At 34.9% G+C, this 17,965-nt stretch overlaps 1 protein-coding gene across 2 annotated transcripts in view; it reads right to left on the bottom strand.

Annotated features, from left to right (window-relative positions):
• LOC117343762 (rho GTPase-activating protein 12-like) overlaps positions 1–17,965 on the bottom strand; it is a 59,521-nt gene that overhangs the window by 27,583 nt on the left and 13,973 nt on the right. Inside the window, exons 3-11 of one of the 2 annotated variants that reach the window (XM_033906249.1) lie at positions 16,398–16,439; positions 11,523–11,663; positions 8,425–8,505; positions 7,413–7,472; positions 5,162–5,455; positions 2,516–2,560; positions 1,742–1,803; positions 1,254–1,428; positions 495–593 (exon numbers count right to left, since the gene is read on the bottom strand). In XM_033906249.1, coding sequence (XP_033762140.1) covers positions 495–593; positions 1,254–1,428; positions 1,742–1,803; positions 2,516–2,560; positions 5,162–5,455; positions 7,413–7,472; positions 8,425–8,505; positions 11,523–11,663; positions 16,398–16,439 — 999 coding nt within the window. The remainder of the gene's footprint in view (positions 1–494; positions 594–1,253; positions 1,429–1,741; positions 1,804–2,515; positions 2,561–5,161; positions 5,456–7,412; positions 7,473–8,424; positions 8,506–11,522; positions 11,664–16,397; positions 16,440–17,965) is intronic. The other variant, XM_033906250.1, reaches the window with a different exon arrangement.

The raw sequence follows: 17,965 nt of genomic DNA, 5'->3' as shown, positions 1-17,965 counted from the left end.
TGGATATTAAATATCCTACTTGTATGGATTAAATATCCCCCCTCCTAACTTTGTATGGATATTAAATATCCCCCCTCCTAACTTTGTATGGATATCAAATATCCCCCCTCCTAACTTTGTATGGATATTAAATATCCCCCTCCTAACTTTGTATGGATATTAAATATCCCCCCTCCTAACTTTGTATGGATATCAAATATCCCCCCTCCTAACTTTGTATGGATATTAAATATCCCCCTCCTAACTTTGTATGGATATTAAATATCCCCCCTCCTAACTTTGTATGGATATTAAAAATTTAACAAAGTTAAATCAATACACATCAGGTAGATCCTCCCTACAGAGTCACCTCTACCACCAAAAGGATTTTTAGAAACCGCAGTTCTAATACAAAATCTCAATTAATATCATTAGAAACAGGGGAATTACTGCCATTTTAAACAAAGATAGAAATGTTAAAGAGATGTGGAATGGCAGAGAGGTGAGGATAGTACCAGTTCTTTGATTGTGAGTTCTAGAGTAGACAACCATCTCTGCATGTCAATTTCGTCCTCCAACTGCAGCTGGTACTGATTCTTATTACATGATGTCAGCTGAAAGTACACCAAACATTAAATGTTACAGAACGGCAACATACTCAATGTATTAAATTGTCAAGGCTCATAGTCGTGGCATATACTGGTCACTGTGAATCACCACTAGGCCATTTCTATGGCATTTATTGGGATATTTTTGGCATATATTGGGATGTTTTTGGCATTTATTGGAATATAAATTCACCACTAGGACATTGGTATGGCATTTGTTGGGATATTTTCGTCATTGTAGCTCACCACTAGGTCACTGGTATGGCATTTATTAGGATATATTTGTCACTGACTCACCACTAGGACATTGGTATGGCATTTATTAGGATATATTTGTCGTTGTAGCTCACCACTAGGACATTGGTATGGCATTTATTAGGATATATTTGTCGTTGTGACTCATTACTAGGACACTGGTATGGCATTTATTAGGATATATTTGTCGTTGTAACTCACCACTAGGACATTGGTATGGCATTTATTAGGATATATTTGTCGTTGTAGCTCACCACTAGGACATTGGTATGGCATTTATTAGGATATATTTGTCGTTGTGACTCATTACTAGGTCACTGGTATGGTTTATTAGGATATATTTGTCATTGTAACTCACCACTAGGACACTGGTATGGCATTTATTGGGATATATTTGTCGTTGTAACTCACCACTAGGACATTACTATGGCGTTTATTTGGATACTTGTCCACATGTGCGCCCTGTAGAGGTTCAATAAATTCGGGCTTGCCATGTTTGGAACCCTGCTGTGTGGCTGCCTGTCTGTTCTTATAAAACACCAGGTTGGTTCCCAACAGTTTCACAAACGAGGGACTAAAGCTTTTCCTGGAAAATGCGAGAAAATATGGTAATATTTAGTTTAACACCGGAAAGGTATTAGTGATTTTTCTTCATTTTTATAAAAATAACACACTTTTAATTTAGGGGGAAACAGCCTGTTTTTAGGTGTTAACATCATTTTTAATCTGAAAATAATGAACTGTTTTTTCCCATAGATCAGGACATTTCTTGCGAAGATGATAACTTTATACCTGGAAAGTATGGGAAGACATTTTCCCTTTGATACAACAATCATTCAATCTAAAATATTAATATTGTAAACTTTTTCTTGTAACATATCACATTAAAATATACTTACTTGACCTGTTTTCCTAGCTCCACAATTATCCGCTTCTTGAGCATTCCACATATCTTTTCCTGCTGTAGTAAGAAGGACAAATCTTATTAGAGAAATCTTCTAAGGGAGATAACTCTGAATTTAAATGCATGTTAAGATATAGGATAAGGAAGCAAATATAAGGAAGACTTAACTTGAAAGTCCTGACACATTTATGTCTACAGAATAACCTACATTTGTGTATAAAAAAACATTCCAAATTGATGACAGATTACAAGTTACCCAAAAAGATATTTGTAAATAAGAACAGTCTAGAGAAAAAATATTCAACTCTTTTCAAAAATATTGTTTTAACTGAATTCCCTGCTTTGTTATTTCATGGTTTGCTGAATACTTTTTGCAATTAAGATCATGAATTTAAACTGAAAGAAACTTATTCTCATATTTCAAGAAAGACTTTCATTTCTAATGAACTGCCTGATAGAATATTTTTTGGTAGAAATTCATATTTGATAAAAGTTAAATGTGTCTATACAGAAAGAATAACTTAAGAGTAAGATTGTATCTATCCTTTCAAGTCTAAGAAATTCTTACTTTCTTATACAAGTTTTAAAAGCCACATTTAAAAATTAATTCAATCCCGAAAAAAATATTGAGGCAGGCATCAGGGTTTCGGGTAAGGGTGGGGATTTTGGAATTTTGGGTTAGGGGTTAGGGGTTAGGGGTTACGGGGTGGGAAATTGGGGGTGGGGATTTGTTTCTTATGTGATATGAAAATAACATGATCTGTCTTACCCCTTGATTAGACGTCCCAGGATGAAACTGTTTCTTGTCAATTTCCTTTCAAAATGAAGTAAACGATTTTATACAAAATTACTGTACATGTACATGAATTCATTTTATCTTCATTATATAGAAAATTAAGATACATTTATTTTTTAATCAAATTAACCAGATATTTCATAAAAAGAAAACCAGATTTAAAAAAAATTATGATTCATTGATAGGCAATAACCTTGATCCCAAATTAAATTTTTCAAAACATTTCAATACATATAAGTGTATAAGAAACCAGTATCTTCCTTAATTGTCCCCATAAATCCAACAATACATAATAAAACCAGAATCTACTCAGTCTAATATCAGATCTGTACGACTACTGTTTCTATACAAGGCTAGATCTGTCAATGAATATATTTCTCAGAAAGCAGATTATAGTTTTGAGGAAGAATGGCAAGAGCATATAGCATTAGTAAGCTATAGGTCAATCATAGCTATAAGTATAAGCTTGTGATTAATATTGTGCATAAAATTCTATACATTGGATATCAACCATCAATTTAATGCATTGTATCAATGAACAATTAAATACATTGTATCTCAATGAACAATTAAATTTTAGATATTTCATCAATATATTATTTCTCTTCATTGAAAGAAATGCCAATGCCTTAAGCATGTACATTTTGAATTTCAAGAAAATTTTTCATCATTTCTTTCAATTTGACAACAAATTAATTATTTTTAGTGAAACATACAAATGTCTTAATTCTCACAAATTATATACATTGTACATGAACATAAATTTCCTCCGTCTTATCTATTTTTTTTTTGAATATCAATCATTACTTATATTTTGTGTTTCTAATTCTAATAATAAGTGATGTATGTCATAATAACTTATATACACTGCTCCGTAAATACTGAAGGTGGATTTAAATGTGACAAAGTTTCGGATATTACTATTTTAAAATCACTGTCTAATTAACATTTGTATTCAAAATCACTGTCTTATAGAGATATGTGTCTTCCCATACATTTTTAAATTTCAGTTTCATTGGAAAATATTGTATTTCTAGTCCCGTAATTTTTCTGAAGTTCAAGCCCATGCACCAGCTTACCACTATTAACCTTTTTAACATACAGACAAAGCCAGACCTTTGTCTTTCCTAACGACATGCGTATCATGTACAGTACTCATAAACCACATGCATTTCTCATGAATATGTTCTTGTGGATGACATGGGGTAGGTGTCGGTAAAAAAAAAAAAATTTTTCTTTGTAATTTTCTGAAGCTATCAAAACACATTCCATTGTCATAATAATATTGTAATTATACAACATGAGGTCTCTGAGAAAGTGTTAACAAACTTTATCTTTCAAAATCCAACATGGCTGCCTGTCAGCCATCTTGGTTCTGATCAGTCCCAAAAAGTACATAATAAATAGCCACTATAGGGAAACTGAATCACTGGATGACATCATTCTATGTCTTGGGTGACTAATGTGATGTAAATCTACATATATAATCTGAGAAAGATCATGGAGAAACACACATGTTAAAAGAGACAAAGAGCTCTCTAGTGTTTTCTGAGAAATAGCACTACCACGAATTGTTTAAGGGTGGAGAATGGAAGGACAGCTAGACGACCATCTAATGATGGTTGGGCTGATAAACATTGTAGATTTATCGGGATATCTACAATGTGTACACACTAGAAGGGCTCTTAAGGAGAGAATGAAACATTTCAAGTAGTTCCCCTCCGCTTTTTTCAATGAGGAAATTAATATCTGAAAGTTTGGGATAAATGATATTTGTGATTACAATGGATTTGTATATCTTATATTGGTAGGATTACAATAGAAACTAAAGTCAGATAGTAGCATATATATACAAATATATATATGAATGATGTGTGTAAATTAAGACAGGGTCAAGTTTTTTTTGTTTTTTTGTTTTTAATTTAGGAATTATACGACATGTTAGTGGATCTGTTTATAGAATCATGCTGGCCTGGCAGGTGTTACAGTTTGGAAACAAAAGAGAGTATATATAACTCGGTTTGTAACACATACGTAATTTACTGTCATAAGTCACAGTTTCTGTTTTGTATTTTTTTCCTCATTTTGAGTGCAATACAATCAGTGTACAAAAATATACACACAATGCTGTATGTGTAAACATGAATATTTCCATGTTGTACCACTTAACATTTAATATTACAACCATCATACATCCTTCCCTTCACTTAATTGTATAAGGTGTCCAACTTCAGTCTTCTGACATAAGTTTTTCTGCCATGGCAAGATTCATTTCCCTTATCGCTTTAATTAACGTACATATATTACAACATAATCATATTAATACATCTAAAAGACTTTTTTTCGTATTTTTTTTTTTTTTTTTTTCTTTTTCGTTTTTTTGCTGGTGATTTATTACAAGCAGCGTTAAGCTTCTTTCTAAGGAATGAACCAAAATATAAGGGAGGTAATTCCTGTTGTAAGCAATAAAGGATAAATATTGCCTAGATTTCAATTTCAGGTTCACGCTCTTGATTTGCACACAAAAAATAATTAAAAAAAAAAAAAAAATTAAATGATTGTAAATTTAAAAATCCATTCTAAAGTGGATTGATTTACGGCATGCAATATTCAACTCACAGGGCCACCTGGTGTTAGTCCCTGAAGGTTATAGGGCAGGGTCTGAGACTTGGGTAGATGCCCACCCTCGGGCACCAGTCCCGAGGATGGGTTCACTGGAAGCGTAGAAGACTTGGACATAAGCCCCCCAGGGAGCTGGCCCTGAAAGCTCCCGAAGTTGAGGTGCGATTCCAAAAACATAGACTGTGTCTTAACGGAGCGTGGGATTTGAGAAGCCCCGCGCTGAGGAGATCTGGATCGCGGAAGATTGGTCGCAGAACTGGCAGGGTCTCCGTTTGGGGTTAACAACAAAACCTTCAAATGAATCGGAACTTCAGGTGTGGACATATACTATAAAATTTCAACAGGTTACTATGTAAGGATCACATAATAAATATAATTTTTAATTATTCATATCATTTTACAATTAACATTTTCTTCTCACAGCAAATATTGGAAATAGTTTTCAATACTGATAATTGTCTAGACAGTGACAACATTAAAATCCAATCTGATCCTTGACTCATTGTTCACATATTGTAAAATTTATTTACATTAAATTTTTTTTTTTTTCATAAATGTATACCACACAAAAACAGCAAATAAGGATATCTATGTTGAACAAAAACACCTTCATTTCAACAGAATTACACAATTACTTGGGCTACCATGGAATTCCAATAAAAGAGTGCCTCAAAATAATCATGATTATCTTAAATGTCCTATAAATAAATTTTTAAATTATAAAACAGTATTAATACCTGAATAACAAAAAAAACTCTAACAAGTGAAGACATGTGCATAGTATATGCATGGAGGAAAAAAACAAGAAAGATAGAAAATGGGTGGAAGAATGGACAGAAAAGTGAGAAAAGAGGTAAACAAAGAAAAAAAAGGGAAAATAAATATATCTGGATAAACCAGGTGTGGTAAAATATGATGTGAAGAAGAATTAAATTATCTATGGTGAATATCACCGCAATCTAATTAAATTAGACTTGTAATTTCCGCCCCTCTACGATACACTACAATACAGTGTATATCGGTATCGTAGAGGACCGGAAATTACAAGTCTAATTTTAAGTCTAATTTTAATAAGATTGAATATCACCTAAGGTTACAGGACAGACGAATCAGTTTCTACTGTCTACTTCCACCTACTGACAGGCGTTTGTTTTGTGCATTTTTTAAACTTAGATTTTTACAGCATTGAAGATTTTTTAAATTGAAATATTTCAAAAAATTCAACATCATTTCCATTTATTTGTAACAGTGTATAGAGTTGTACTTGTACAATATTTTATCAAAAAGTTTTCATCCTTACTCAAATTATATGTAATTAAAATATTTCATAATGAATAAACATCAATTTCCATCAATTTGTAATAGTGTATAGAGTTGTACTCATACAATTTTCTCAAACAGTTTCCATCCTTACTCAAATTATATGTAAAAATTCTTAAGTTTATTGTGTTGTTATATACAATGTTCTATGTAGTAGGTCTAGCCTTACTATTAAGTCTTAGTTAATGGATATATTTGATAACTGACTTTTATTTCATTTAAATATTGTTATATATATACATAAATGATGTTATTTATATTTTCTTAGTCTGTGTTGATTAACTTATATCCAGTAACCAAGTGCTACATGCATTACTTGTATTATAAAGTTTTATTCAAATATCATTTAACATTCAGTTTTAAAATTTCCTTATATTTGATACATGTGCATATTATATATTGTATACAAGATACATGGAACTTCATTTAACAAAGTCGCTGAGGCCTTGTTCAATTTTGCAGTGGAATTCCAAAAATTATGTTTAAACCACATTTTTTCTTTAAATTTTCTTTTTTTCGGTGTAGAAAATAAATCAGGATGATCATTGATAATCCAAATTTTATAAATACTGTATTTTATCTAATAATTGTCCTCAGCATTTAACAATTTGGGAAAATTTGAATACAGGTGTAAATATATAATTTCTTATGCATTTTAACTTCCTCGTAACAGCCAGTGTCAAAGAGGTATTATTGTAGAACATTATGATACTAAAAGTCTAAAAAAAAAATAAATAAATAATAAAATAACTGCATTAGTAACTGCAACAACTCTGTCATGCATGTGCAAGGTAAATATATCTTGGTAATTATACAGGGATAAGAAGGGTTGGGGTTCGTTTAAATCAAATACGGTAATACAATTTTTGACCAGAGCAACTTTGTATAACAAATTTCACTTATGGGAGTTGTTGTGCATTATTCTGACCGATTTAGTTGATTGATGTTTAAATGCAGCACGTCTGTTGAATGCACTCCACTCAAATGACTGAAGAAAATAAAGTACAAACAATCAGGGTGCCATATTTACTTGGGTGAAGATCATGTTCATATTTACGATTAACTGGATTTTTCTTGTTGTTTTTTTGTTTTTAAGCATTCTGTGTGATCATTACACATCCAGACATAGGTAATGACCTCGTTATCTATTAGATATACAAACATCCAGCGTGGAGCTCTAAAGATTTTGTAGAGTACTGGCTTTCCATGCAAATGAGAGGTCAACCATTCTGATGTAGCAAAATTAACTCATTTAGCAAAACACATTCAAGGCGGAAGGAAAGTTTTCTTGATTTCACGGCACACAGAAATAACACACAGTAGTATTACACACAAATATCACACAGTATCATACGAGCTAGCCATTACGCATTCAACAAGCCAAATTATAATTTTCCATTCTAAGATATAATTTCCAAACCAATTTTTAATCAATGTAGCATTTAAAACAAAGAACACTTTAATTTTCTGGTATTATCATTATAATTAGATTAATATAAGTAGCATTTTTTAATTCTAAATCAGTTAATATTTCTTACACGTTAAGTCTACTAAATACTACCATAGGTTTATGATAATTTCTTTTTAATATTTCATGCAAAGTTTTTTTTCTTAGATATCTTTTAACATACATTAATTTTAGAGTAATTTTTAAGTAATTATATTAATTAACTAAAGAGTAATATTAAAAGAGAAAAATTAATAACATTCATCTAAGATTACATGAGAAAATTACAGAATAAAACAAAGGGATTAAAAAGACAATAAAGTTGAATAAACAAGGAAAGAGTACATAGGGTCTAAAAAAACACATAGAATCATACAAAACAAAAAGTTATAGACAAAGTATTTCACTTATTAGAAAATTAAATATAAGAACTTAAATTCAAGCTACCAAATTGTACTATTGCTATGGAAACACGTGACCTTGACCTACATACCTCTGGTAATTCCCATGCTGTTTCATCACTGTCTAGTTTGTAGTAGTAAGGCTTTCCGCTCTCATCTGTGTGGGTACCCCACTAAAACAAGCAAATTTCCCATACATGGGATGCAAGTCTCCTAGCACTTGAGTTTTTTCAATTTCAGAGATTTCGAATGAAGCAACATTATATAATTAGCATTAGCAAGGAGAATTTCATCATTAACTGTTGTAAAAAAGCATAAAAGCGTTCACTCCATTCAGGAGTTCGGAAGCTATTGTAATTAAGTCAGAATATCACTTCTTACATGAAATAGGGTCATATCCTAATTTAGCCCACCCTACATTTCACAGATGAAAGAATTAATATAGGTACACCCCTGTGACCTAACATCCCCAGCCTTATTACAGGTACTGACTATTCCCCCCCCCCCCACTATCCCAACCCTTATATCATATAGGTATCCCCCTAACATCCCCAGCCTTATTACAGGTACTGACTATCCCCCCCCCCCCCCCCCCCCACTATCCCAACCCTTATCATATAGGTATCCCCCTAACATCCCCAGCCTTATTACAGGTACTGACTATCCCCCACTATCCCAACCCTTATCATATAGGTATCCCCCTAACATCCCCAGCCTTATTACAGGTACTGACTATTCCCCCCCCACTATCCCAACCCTTATCATATAGTTATCCCCCTAACATCCCCAGCCTTATTACAGGTACTGACTATCCCCCCCCCCCCCCCCCCCCCCCACTATCCCAACCCTTATCATATAGGTATCCCCCTAACATCTCCAGCCTTATTACAGGTACTGACTATCCCCCCCCCCCCCCCCCCCCACTATCCCAACCCTTATCATATAGGTATCCCCCTAACATCCCCAGCCTTATTACAGGTACTGACTATCCCCCACTATCCCCAACCCTTATCATATAGGTATCCCCCTAACATCCCCAGCCTTATTACAGGTACTGACTATTCCCCCCCACTATCCCAACCCTTATCATATAGTTATCCCCCTAACATCCCCAGCCTTATTACAGGTACTGACTATCCCCCACTATCCCAACCCTAATCATATAGGTATCCCCCTAACATCCCCAGCCTTATTACAGGTACTGACTATTCCCACCACTATCCCAACCCTTATCATATAGGTATCCCCCTAACATCCCCAGCCTTATTACAGGTACTGACTATTCCCCCCCACTATCCCAACCCTTATCATATAGGTATCCCCCTAACATCCCCAGCCTTATTACAGGTACTGACTATCCCCCCCCACTATCCCAACCCTTATCATATAGGTATCCCCCTAACATCCCCAGCCTTATTACAGGTACTGACTATTCCCCCCCCACTATCCCAACCCTTATCATATAGGTATCCCCCTAACATCCCCAGCCTTATTACAGGTACTGACTATTCCCCCCCCCACTATCCCAACCCTTATCATATAGGTATCCCCCTAACATCCCCAGCCTTATTACAGGTACTGACTATCCCCCCCCCCCCCCCCCCCCCCACTATCCCAACCCTTATCATATAGGTATCCCCCTAACATCTCCAGCCTTATTACAGGTACTGACTATTCCCCCCCACTATCCCAACCCTTATCATATAGGTATCCCCCTAACATCCCCAGCCTTATTACAGGTACTGACTATTCCCCCCCACTATCCCAACCCTTATCATATAGGTATCCCCCTAACATCCCCAGCCTTATTACAGGTACTGACTATCCCCCCCCACTATCCCAACCCTTATCATATAGGTATCCCCCTAACATCCCCAGCCTTATTACAGGTACTGACTATTCCCCCCCACTATCCCAACCCTTATCATATAGGTATCCCCCTAACATCCCCAGCCTTATTACAGGTACTGACTATCCCCCACTATCCCAACCCTTATCATATAGGTATCCCCCTAACATCCCCAGCCTTATTACAGGTACTGACTATCCCCCCCACTATCCCAGGCCATCAAACACATACCCCTTACTCCTGACCCTATTACGGGTGCTGACTATTCCCACCCTACCCCAGGTCATCAAAGACACCCACCCCCCCCCCCACCCCACCCCCCACCCCCCCCCCCCCCCCCCCCCCCCCCCCCCCCGCCTTTACTCCTGACCCTATTACAGGTACTGACTATTCCCACCCTACCCCAGGTCATCAAAGACATCCACCTTACTCCTGACCCTATTACAGGTACTGACTATTCCCACCCTACCCCAGGTCATCAAAGACACCCCCTCCCGCCTTTACTCCTGACCCTATTACAGGTACTGACTATTCCCACCCTACCCCAGGTCATCAAAAACATCCCCTTTACTCCTGACCCTATTACAGGTACTCACTATCCCCCACTATCCCAGGCCATCAAAGACATCCCCTTTACTCCTGACCCTATTATAGGATTATAGGTACTGACTATTCCCACCCTACCCCAGGTCATCAAAGACATCCCCCTTACTCCTGACCCTATTACAGGTACTGACTATTCCCACCCTATCCCAGGTCATCACAGACATCCCCCTTACTCCTGACCCTATTGCAGGTAAAAGTAATGGCTACAAGTGGCATTAGTTAACAGGTACGAGTTAAATTTTGAGTCAAAGCTGTTATATATTAAATGATTTAAATTATCTTGTAAAATACATTTTAAGAATCCTGCCAACATTATCCTATACATTAACTGTTTCAGTAAAAATGTGCCGCCTCAAAGAGCTAACACTAAACTCTGTGACCAATAACTTGTTGCCAGTATTTTGAAATGTAGTCTGGACATTGATAAATCAATATGTATAATTTGTCTCAGGTTTCATCAATGTTCTTTAACATCTTAAGAAAACTCCTTACCATAAAATTTTCCATAGGAGAGATTATTTGGATTTCTGGAAAAAATCTCAGTTAAAAAACATATACATGGGAAATTTAAAGTTATTGATGAAACTGGGGCAAAATCTGGTAGATAAATGTACTAAATATTTCATAGATTAGTTTACCTTCAAAATAAAAATTATTTATCAATGTACATTTGTGTTATACTTAGGTAGCTCTGTTAGGTTGATATTAATTTTTATGCTGCATTCCAGTGTTTACCTTTTCCTGTGTTCGTTTGTTGATGTAGTAATGCACCCCCTGACAGGTTTCCAGAGTCCAGCCCTCCGGAACGGATCCCACGGTCTCCACACGTACACTCACCGGGGCCGACTTCGGGATGTCTACTCTATCCTGAAGCTGCTGTCACAAAGAAATTGCAAAAATGTAGGGTTGTAATAATGTAGATATAGACAGCAGAGGAGAGGAGGCCTCTATCCATCATTTAGGTATCATGTGTCCAACATTTAGCAATCATGTGTCCGACATAATTAGCAATCATGTGTCCAACATTTAGCAATCATGTGTCCGACATTTAGCAACACATGTCCAACATTTAGCAATCACATGTCCAACATTAAGCTATCATGTAGGTGAAAACAGCAATCAAGAGAACTTCTCCAGAACACAAAAAGTCATCACTTTTAATGTTTTCTTTGAGATCATCCTTGAACCTTTCATGGTCTGGAAGGTAAAAAAGACAGAAGAGGATATCATTTCATTTTGAGAATCAGCAATATCAAACTTCAAGTATCAAAATCCAAGGTGGCCACCAAATGGCAGCCATGTCGTTTCTCTGGTACATCACAAAATCAAGCATACACATTTAGGAACTTAGGGAAACCTAAATATGAGCAAAGTCGATTTATTGTTAAGGAAAAAGATAGATAAAAATTGTCTCATATCTAACCACACACTACATATCAAAGGAAATTTCAACAGGGTACATTGCCATCAGTGGACTTCAAACCAACATGAAAAGATAACAATAATTTTTTTCCAGGATAAAGTTTTCATTAGCAGCAATTAGCTGACTTCCCCCCTTTAGACTGGAAAAAAACACATACTTCATTAACAGGCAGAAATTTCTAACCCGTCACTCTGTATAAGTTAGATTCATTTTGCAGTTCACTGAAAAGGTTTTTTTTCTTGTATTTCATATAAAATTCAGTGACATACACTACCAATCCAAGATCTAGTAACATGAACAAGTCAAAATACTACAGAAAACATACTAATTTTGGAGCATTCAACTTTCAGCTCATAACCAAACTTTATCATATATTAGTGTAATGATGATCCGATGCACCCACATTTTTGCTATAGAAATAGCATGTCTGCAATCATAATTTTGCACAATGCTTCAATTGCAAAAAGTGCTAAAATACGACTTTCACTAAAAAATGTACACTTACAGTTAAGTGCCAATGTAAATATCATTTACAAATGATCAAATGTTAAGGCCCTTAATCTTGGGCAGCAATCTTAAAATGGATGCTAATACAAGGCAGAATGTGTATTTACCTCTAACCATTGAAATCAAGGACGTTCACAGCAACAAACCATATATGCACCAAGGATGTCAAATGCAGGGCACATGCTCAAATACAAGATTCCTGATTAAAATGCCAAGCTCTCTCACAAATACAAACATGAAATAAACGATAGGCTAATGGTCATGGCCAGACCACATGACAATGACTACCAGCTACCAAATGATATTCATAGTAAAACTGACATGACCTTTGACCTTTAACTTCAGACCTGAAAAGCAATGTAAAGCACTTCCACCCTGAACTCCTGAGCTATCAGTCAAAACATGTATACACATTATTACAGTCTGATACAAAGGATTTAGATCACTGATGAGTTTAACAAAAAGCATTTTATAGTTTTCAATTCGGCCTCATGGCAATCCTTGATCTTTGAACAAGAAGGCTTCTGAACAAGGGTGGCATACTTTGTAGGGATCATACATTGGTCTAGTACAGTAGGATTAGTGCTCTTGACAAGGTATAGGTGACTTACTGTCCAGCAACCATAAATATGTCTAGTACAGGATTCTAGACTATAATTACATGTAGGTGACATTCTGTCTGGCGATCGTAACATTTGTGTAGTACAGGGTTCTGAACAAGGAAGGTGACGTATTGTCTAACGATCATACATTTGTCTAGTATAGGGTTCAGAACAAGATAGGGGGAAATACTGTCTAACAAACAAGGAAGGTGACGTATTGTCTAACGATCATACATTTGTCTAGTACAGGGTTCTGAACTAAGTACATGTAGGTGACATTCTGTCTGGCGATCGTAACATTTGTGTAGTACAGGGTTCTGAACAAGGAAGGTGACGTATTGTTTAACGATCATACATTTGTCTAGTACAGGGTTCAGAACAAGATAGGGGGAAATACTGTCTAACAAACTAAGTACATGTAGGTGACATTCTGTCTGGCGATCATAAAATTTGTGTAGTACAAGGTTCTGGACAAGGTAGGTGACATTTTGTCTGGCGATTGTACATTTGTCTAGTACAGGATTCTGAACAAGATAGGGGGAAATACTGTCTAACGATCATACATTTGTCTAGTACAGAGTTCTGTAACGATCATACATTTGTCTAGTACAGGGTTCTGGACTAAGTATATGTAGGTGACATTCTGTCTGGCGATCATAAAATTTGTGTAGTACAAGGTTCTGGACAAGGTAGGCGACATTTTGTCTTGCAATCATACATTTGTCTAGAATAGGGTTCTGGACACAGTAGGTGACATACTGTGTAATGATCTTACATTTGTCTATAGTACAGGGTTCTAAACAAGGTATATGCACAGTGTACATGTAGCTAGGTTACATACTGTCTAACGATCATACATTTGACTAGTACAGGATTCTGGACAAAGGTGACATTCTGTCTGTCGATCATACATTTGTCTAGTACAGGGTTCTATACAAGGTATATACATGTATGTAGGTTACATACTGTCTAATGATCATACATTTGTCTATATAGTACAGGGTTCTTAAACAAGGTATATTATATATATGGTGTACATGTATGTAGGTTACATACTGTCTAGCGATCATACATTTGTATAGTACAGGGTTCTGGACAAGGAACGTGATCGTTAATATTGATCATGCATTGTCAAGTACAGAGCAATCATACAAAACGAGTCTAGTAACATACAGGGTTTCGAATAAGGAAGACAGTATTTACACTAGCGATCGTGATTCATACTTCCTGTATCCTCTGTTTGCAAACATATATTACTGATGTGACTTTCAAAGTTGATCAAGGTCAAAATGATTGAAACATCTACATCTTATACATCTATATTGAAAAGGAGGTGGTGCATGGCGGCCCACGGCCGAATCTTATTTTATGCATGATATTATGATAGACTTTTACCAAATACATGTCATTTTAGACACTAAAACGAAAATTGGCAAATGCTGTATACGCAGCGCCACCTAACATGATTTCTGTAAAAAATGTGTACCCTCCCTATTAAATTCAATATGTTTCTCGTAAAAAAGTACTTGATAAATTTCATATTGCATTGATATTCTCATGTGATGTTATATTTTATAAAAAACATGTGTGCTTAGTATGAATTTGTATAATAGAAAGTGTAATTACAGCTTTTTTAACAAAATTATCAGTAAAAAATTTACCTTCTTCAAATTTTCTTTTATTTGTTAAGTAGATAAAATGTAATAATCGTTGGAGTACTATCAAATTTTGCTTTTAAAAAACATGTTTGCATATTAATCTTAATACACAACCAAAAAAATCATCAAAAATTACTGGATAACAAAAGATTTTTGCATACAAAGAAAGGTCATGAAGTAAATTGTATTAAAAAACCAAGGGTTAAAAAGGAGCACCCTGTCTGACACAAGCAGTAAAGCAGTAAAATAATGTTTAATCGAACGTTTTGATGTACCTTTTGTAGCATTTGCCTCTATTTTTCAGTACTTTCGGTACTTTGATATGTTGTCCAAAATTTGGGGTGTATGCATTTAACATAATAAAATCTTGGCATATCCAGTAATTCACAAAATAAATTTGTTTCATTAAATGTTTATGAATAGCCATAGATTATTTCTAACTGGAATTTTTGATAGTACTCCATTAATAACTTTGTGGTATTAGACTTTAAATGAAAAGTTAAAAACAATGATTTTCACAAAGAAGACATCAAATTAGGCTGAAATTTAATGTTAGTGTCACAGAGCGTGATGATTCATATACAAAATTAAACCTTAAACAAATGGGGTGAATTTGTTCCACAAATAGGAAATAAAAATGTGTTCTATAATAATTAGTGGTCAAAACATTAGCTTCTTACGCAGTTTGATGGGGAAATAATGAAATCACCAAAAAAAGAATATATACATTGAGGAATGGAAATTAATTCCTCCCACATAATCGGGGATATTATGCTTTTGACAAAAATATGTTTCCGGGATAAAAATCGCCGTGGGCCGATTTAGCCCTCCTATGCACCACCTCCTTTTAACTCATTTTATTCCTATGACCTTCAAAGAAGTTTCAATTAAGTTTTAGGCACAAACTCAAGTTAGCATTGAGGTCAAATGTTTCTATTGATTCTTTCGGAGAGATATTAAAGTGATTCTTGGTCTCTTTATTATCTATATTAAGTTACCAAGTGCTTGTAACACAGACCCTCTCTGTGACCTTTGATGCTACTAACAGTGAAGTAATATGGCCTAACACTTGAAAACAAGAGGCATAATAGGTCTGTATTGCTTTCCCTGTTATTGGATGATGTTGACAAACATAGATCTGTGACCTTAAGACTAGGTCACTGGGTCAAGGTCATTTATGTCAACACAATTTATAACCCTACTCCTTGAAATTGACTGGCCATACAACATCAATTACTTCCATAATCACTATCGGTCAACAGAGAAACTCTTTATGGTCAGCATAACTATAGTCAAGAGATCTAAAATAAACAGATAAATTTGCAAGCACATAACATTTCAAGAACATCTCAGTATACAGTCATGCATGAATTGATATAAATTCTGGAAATATATTTTCATGCAAAAAACCAGTACATACCCCAATGTATTGTGATGTGGCAGTGCCTCTCATACTCCTAGACTATAACAAAGCATCTCTGTTACAATCATTTTATATTACCGCGATTATCATTACAGATTATATACTAGCAACCCATGCTTCGTCTTATATTATAGATAAGGAAACTGTACACTTGTATACTCTCAAACCCAAAAGGCCACTCAATGGAGCATGGAACAGTGGTCTTTATAGGCAGGTAACCATTATATAAAGGTCCATAAGCAGTACAATGTTTATAATACAAGTGTTTTAAATTAGGACCCAAAACATTGGCCTATATAGACAGGTGATCATTATATTTTTTATATATAGGTTCATAAAACAAAACAATAGATAGTATTACACTACACTAGGACTTAAATACATGTGGCCTGTATAGACAGGTGGTCCTTATATAGATCCAAAACATATGCCCTTTATAGACAGATGGCCATTATAGAGATCAAAAACATGTGGCCTTTATAGACAGGTGGTCCTTATATAGATCCAAAACATGTGTCCTTTATAGACAGATGGCCATTATATCGATCCAAAACATATGGTCTTTATTAACAGGTTGTCATTATATAGAGGTCCATAACCAATACAATGAAAAGCACTATACTGGACCCCAAAAACCTGAGGTCTTTATAAACAGGTGGTCCTTATATAGATCCAAAACATGTGGCCTACATAAACAGGTGGTCATTATATTGATAAAAAATATGGTCTTTATAGACAGGTGGCCATTATAAAGATCCAAAACATGTGGCCTTTATTGACAGGTGGTCATTATATAAATCCAAAACATGTGGCCTTTATAGACAGGTGGTCATTATATAGATCCTAAACATGTGGCCTTTTTAGACAGATGGCCATTATATAGATCCAAAACCTGAGGCCTTTATAAACAGGTGGTCCTTATATAGATCCAAAACATGTGGCCTTTATAGACAGGTGTTAATTACATAGATCCCAAACGTATATAGTTCCAAAACATGTGGCCTTCATAGACAGGTGGTCCTTATATAGAGGTTCATTACCAATCAATATGTTACATTTAGGACATGGAACATGCAAAAAATACTGCTTGGGTAGTATATATTCCATCAATGACTATAGTTTCCATATTAGTAAAATTACATCTATATATACAAGATCTTACTTGAGTGTTTGTATGATAATGAATCGTTGATTATAATTATGGAATTAAGTCTCAGCAGTAATTTGATATACAACTTTACGTATACATTGTACTTCAAAACTTTGTATTCATAAGAAAACAAGCAAAATCTCTCAACTAATTTGAAGTGACAATACACTTCATATCTATATAAATTGCATTAAAATATGTTAGAAAACAAGTAAATACTTTGAAAAAGATTCATCTTAAAGACATTTGAGTTCTGACTTGGACAGTATTTCTTTGAAGACCACAAAGAAAATTCTTTCATGCACGACATATAATTATGATATAATAGAAGTGGGCAGCCATATTGAATGTCAGAAATTGTTAATCATCTATGTTTATATACACATGTACACAGTTCCATTATACATATATCTAC

This window comes from Pecten maximus, chromosome 15 (assembly GCF_902652985.1).
Source record: "Pecten maximus chromosome 15, xPecMax1.1, whole genome shotgun sequence".
Classification (NCBI taxonomy): domain Eukaryota; kingdom Metazoa; phylum Mollusca; class Bivalvia; order Pectinida; family Pectinidae; genus Pecten; species Pecten maximus.
The sequence above is the reverse complement of the archived record's forward strand: the minus strand, read 5'-3'. Positions and strand labels throughout refer to the sequence as shown.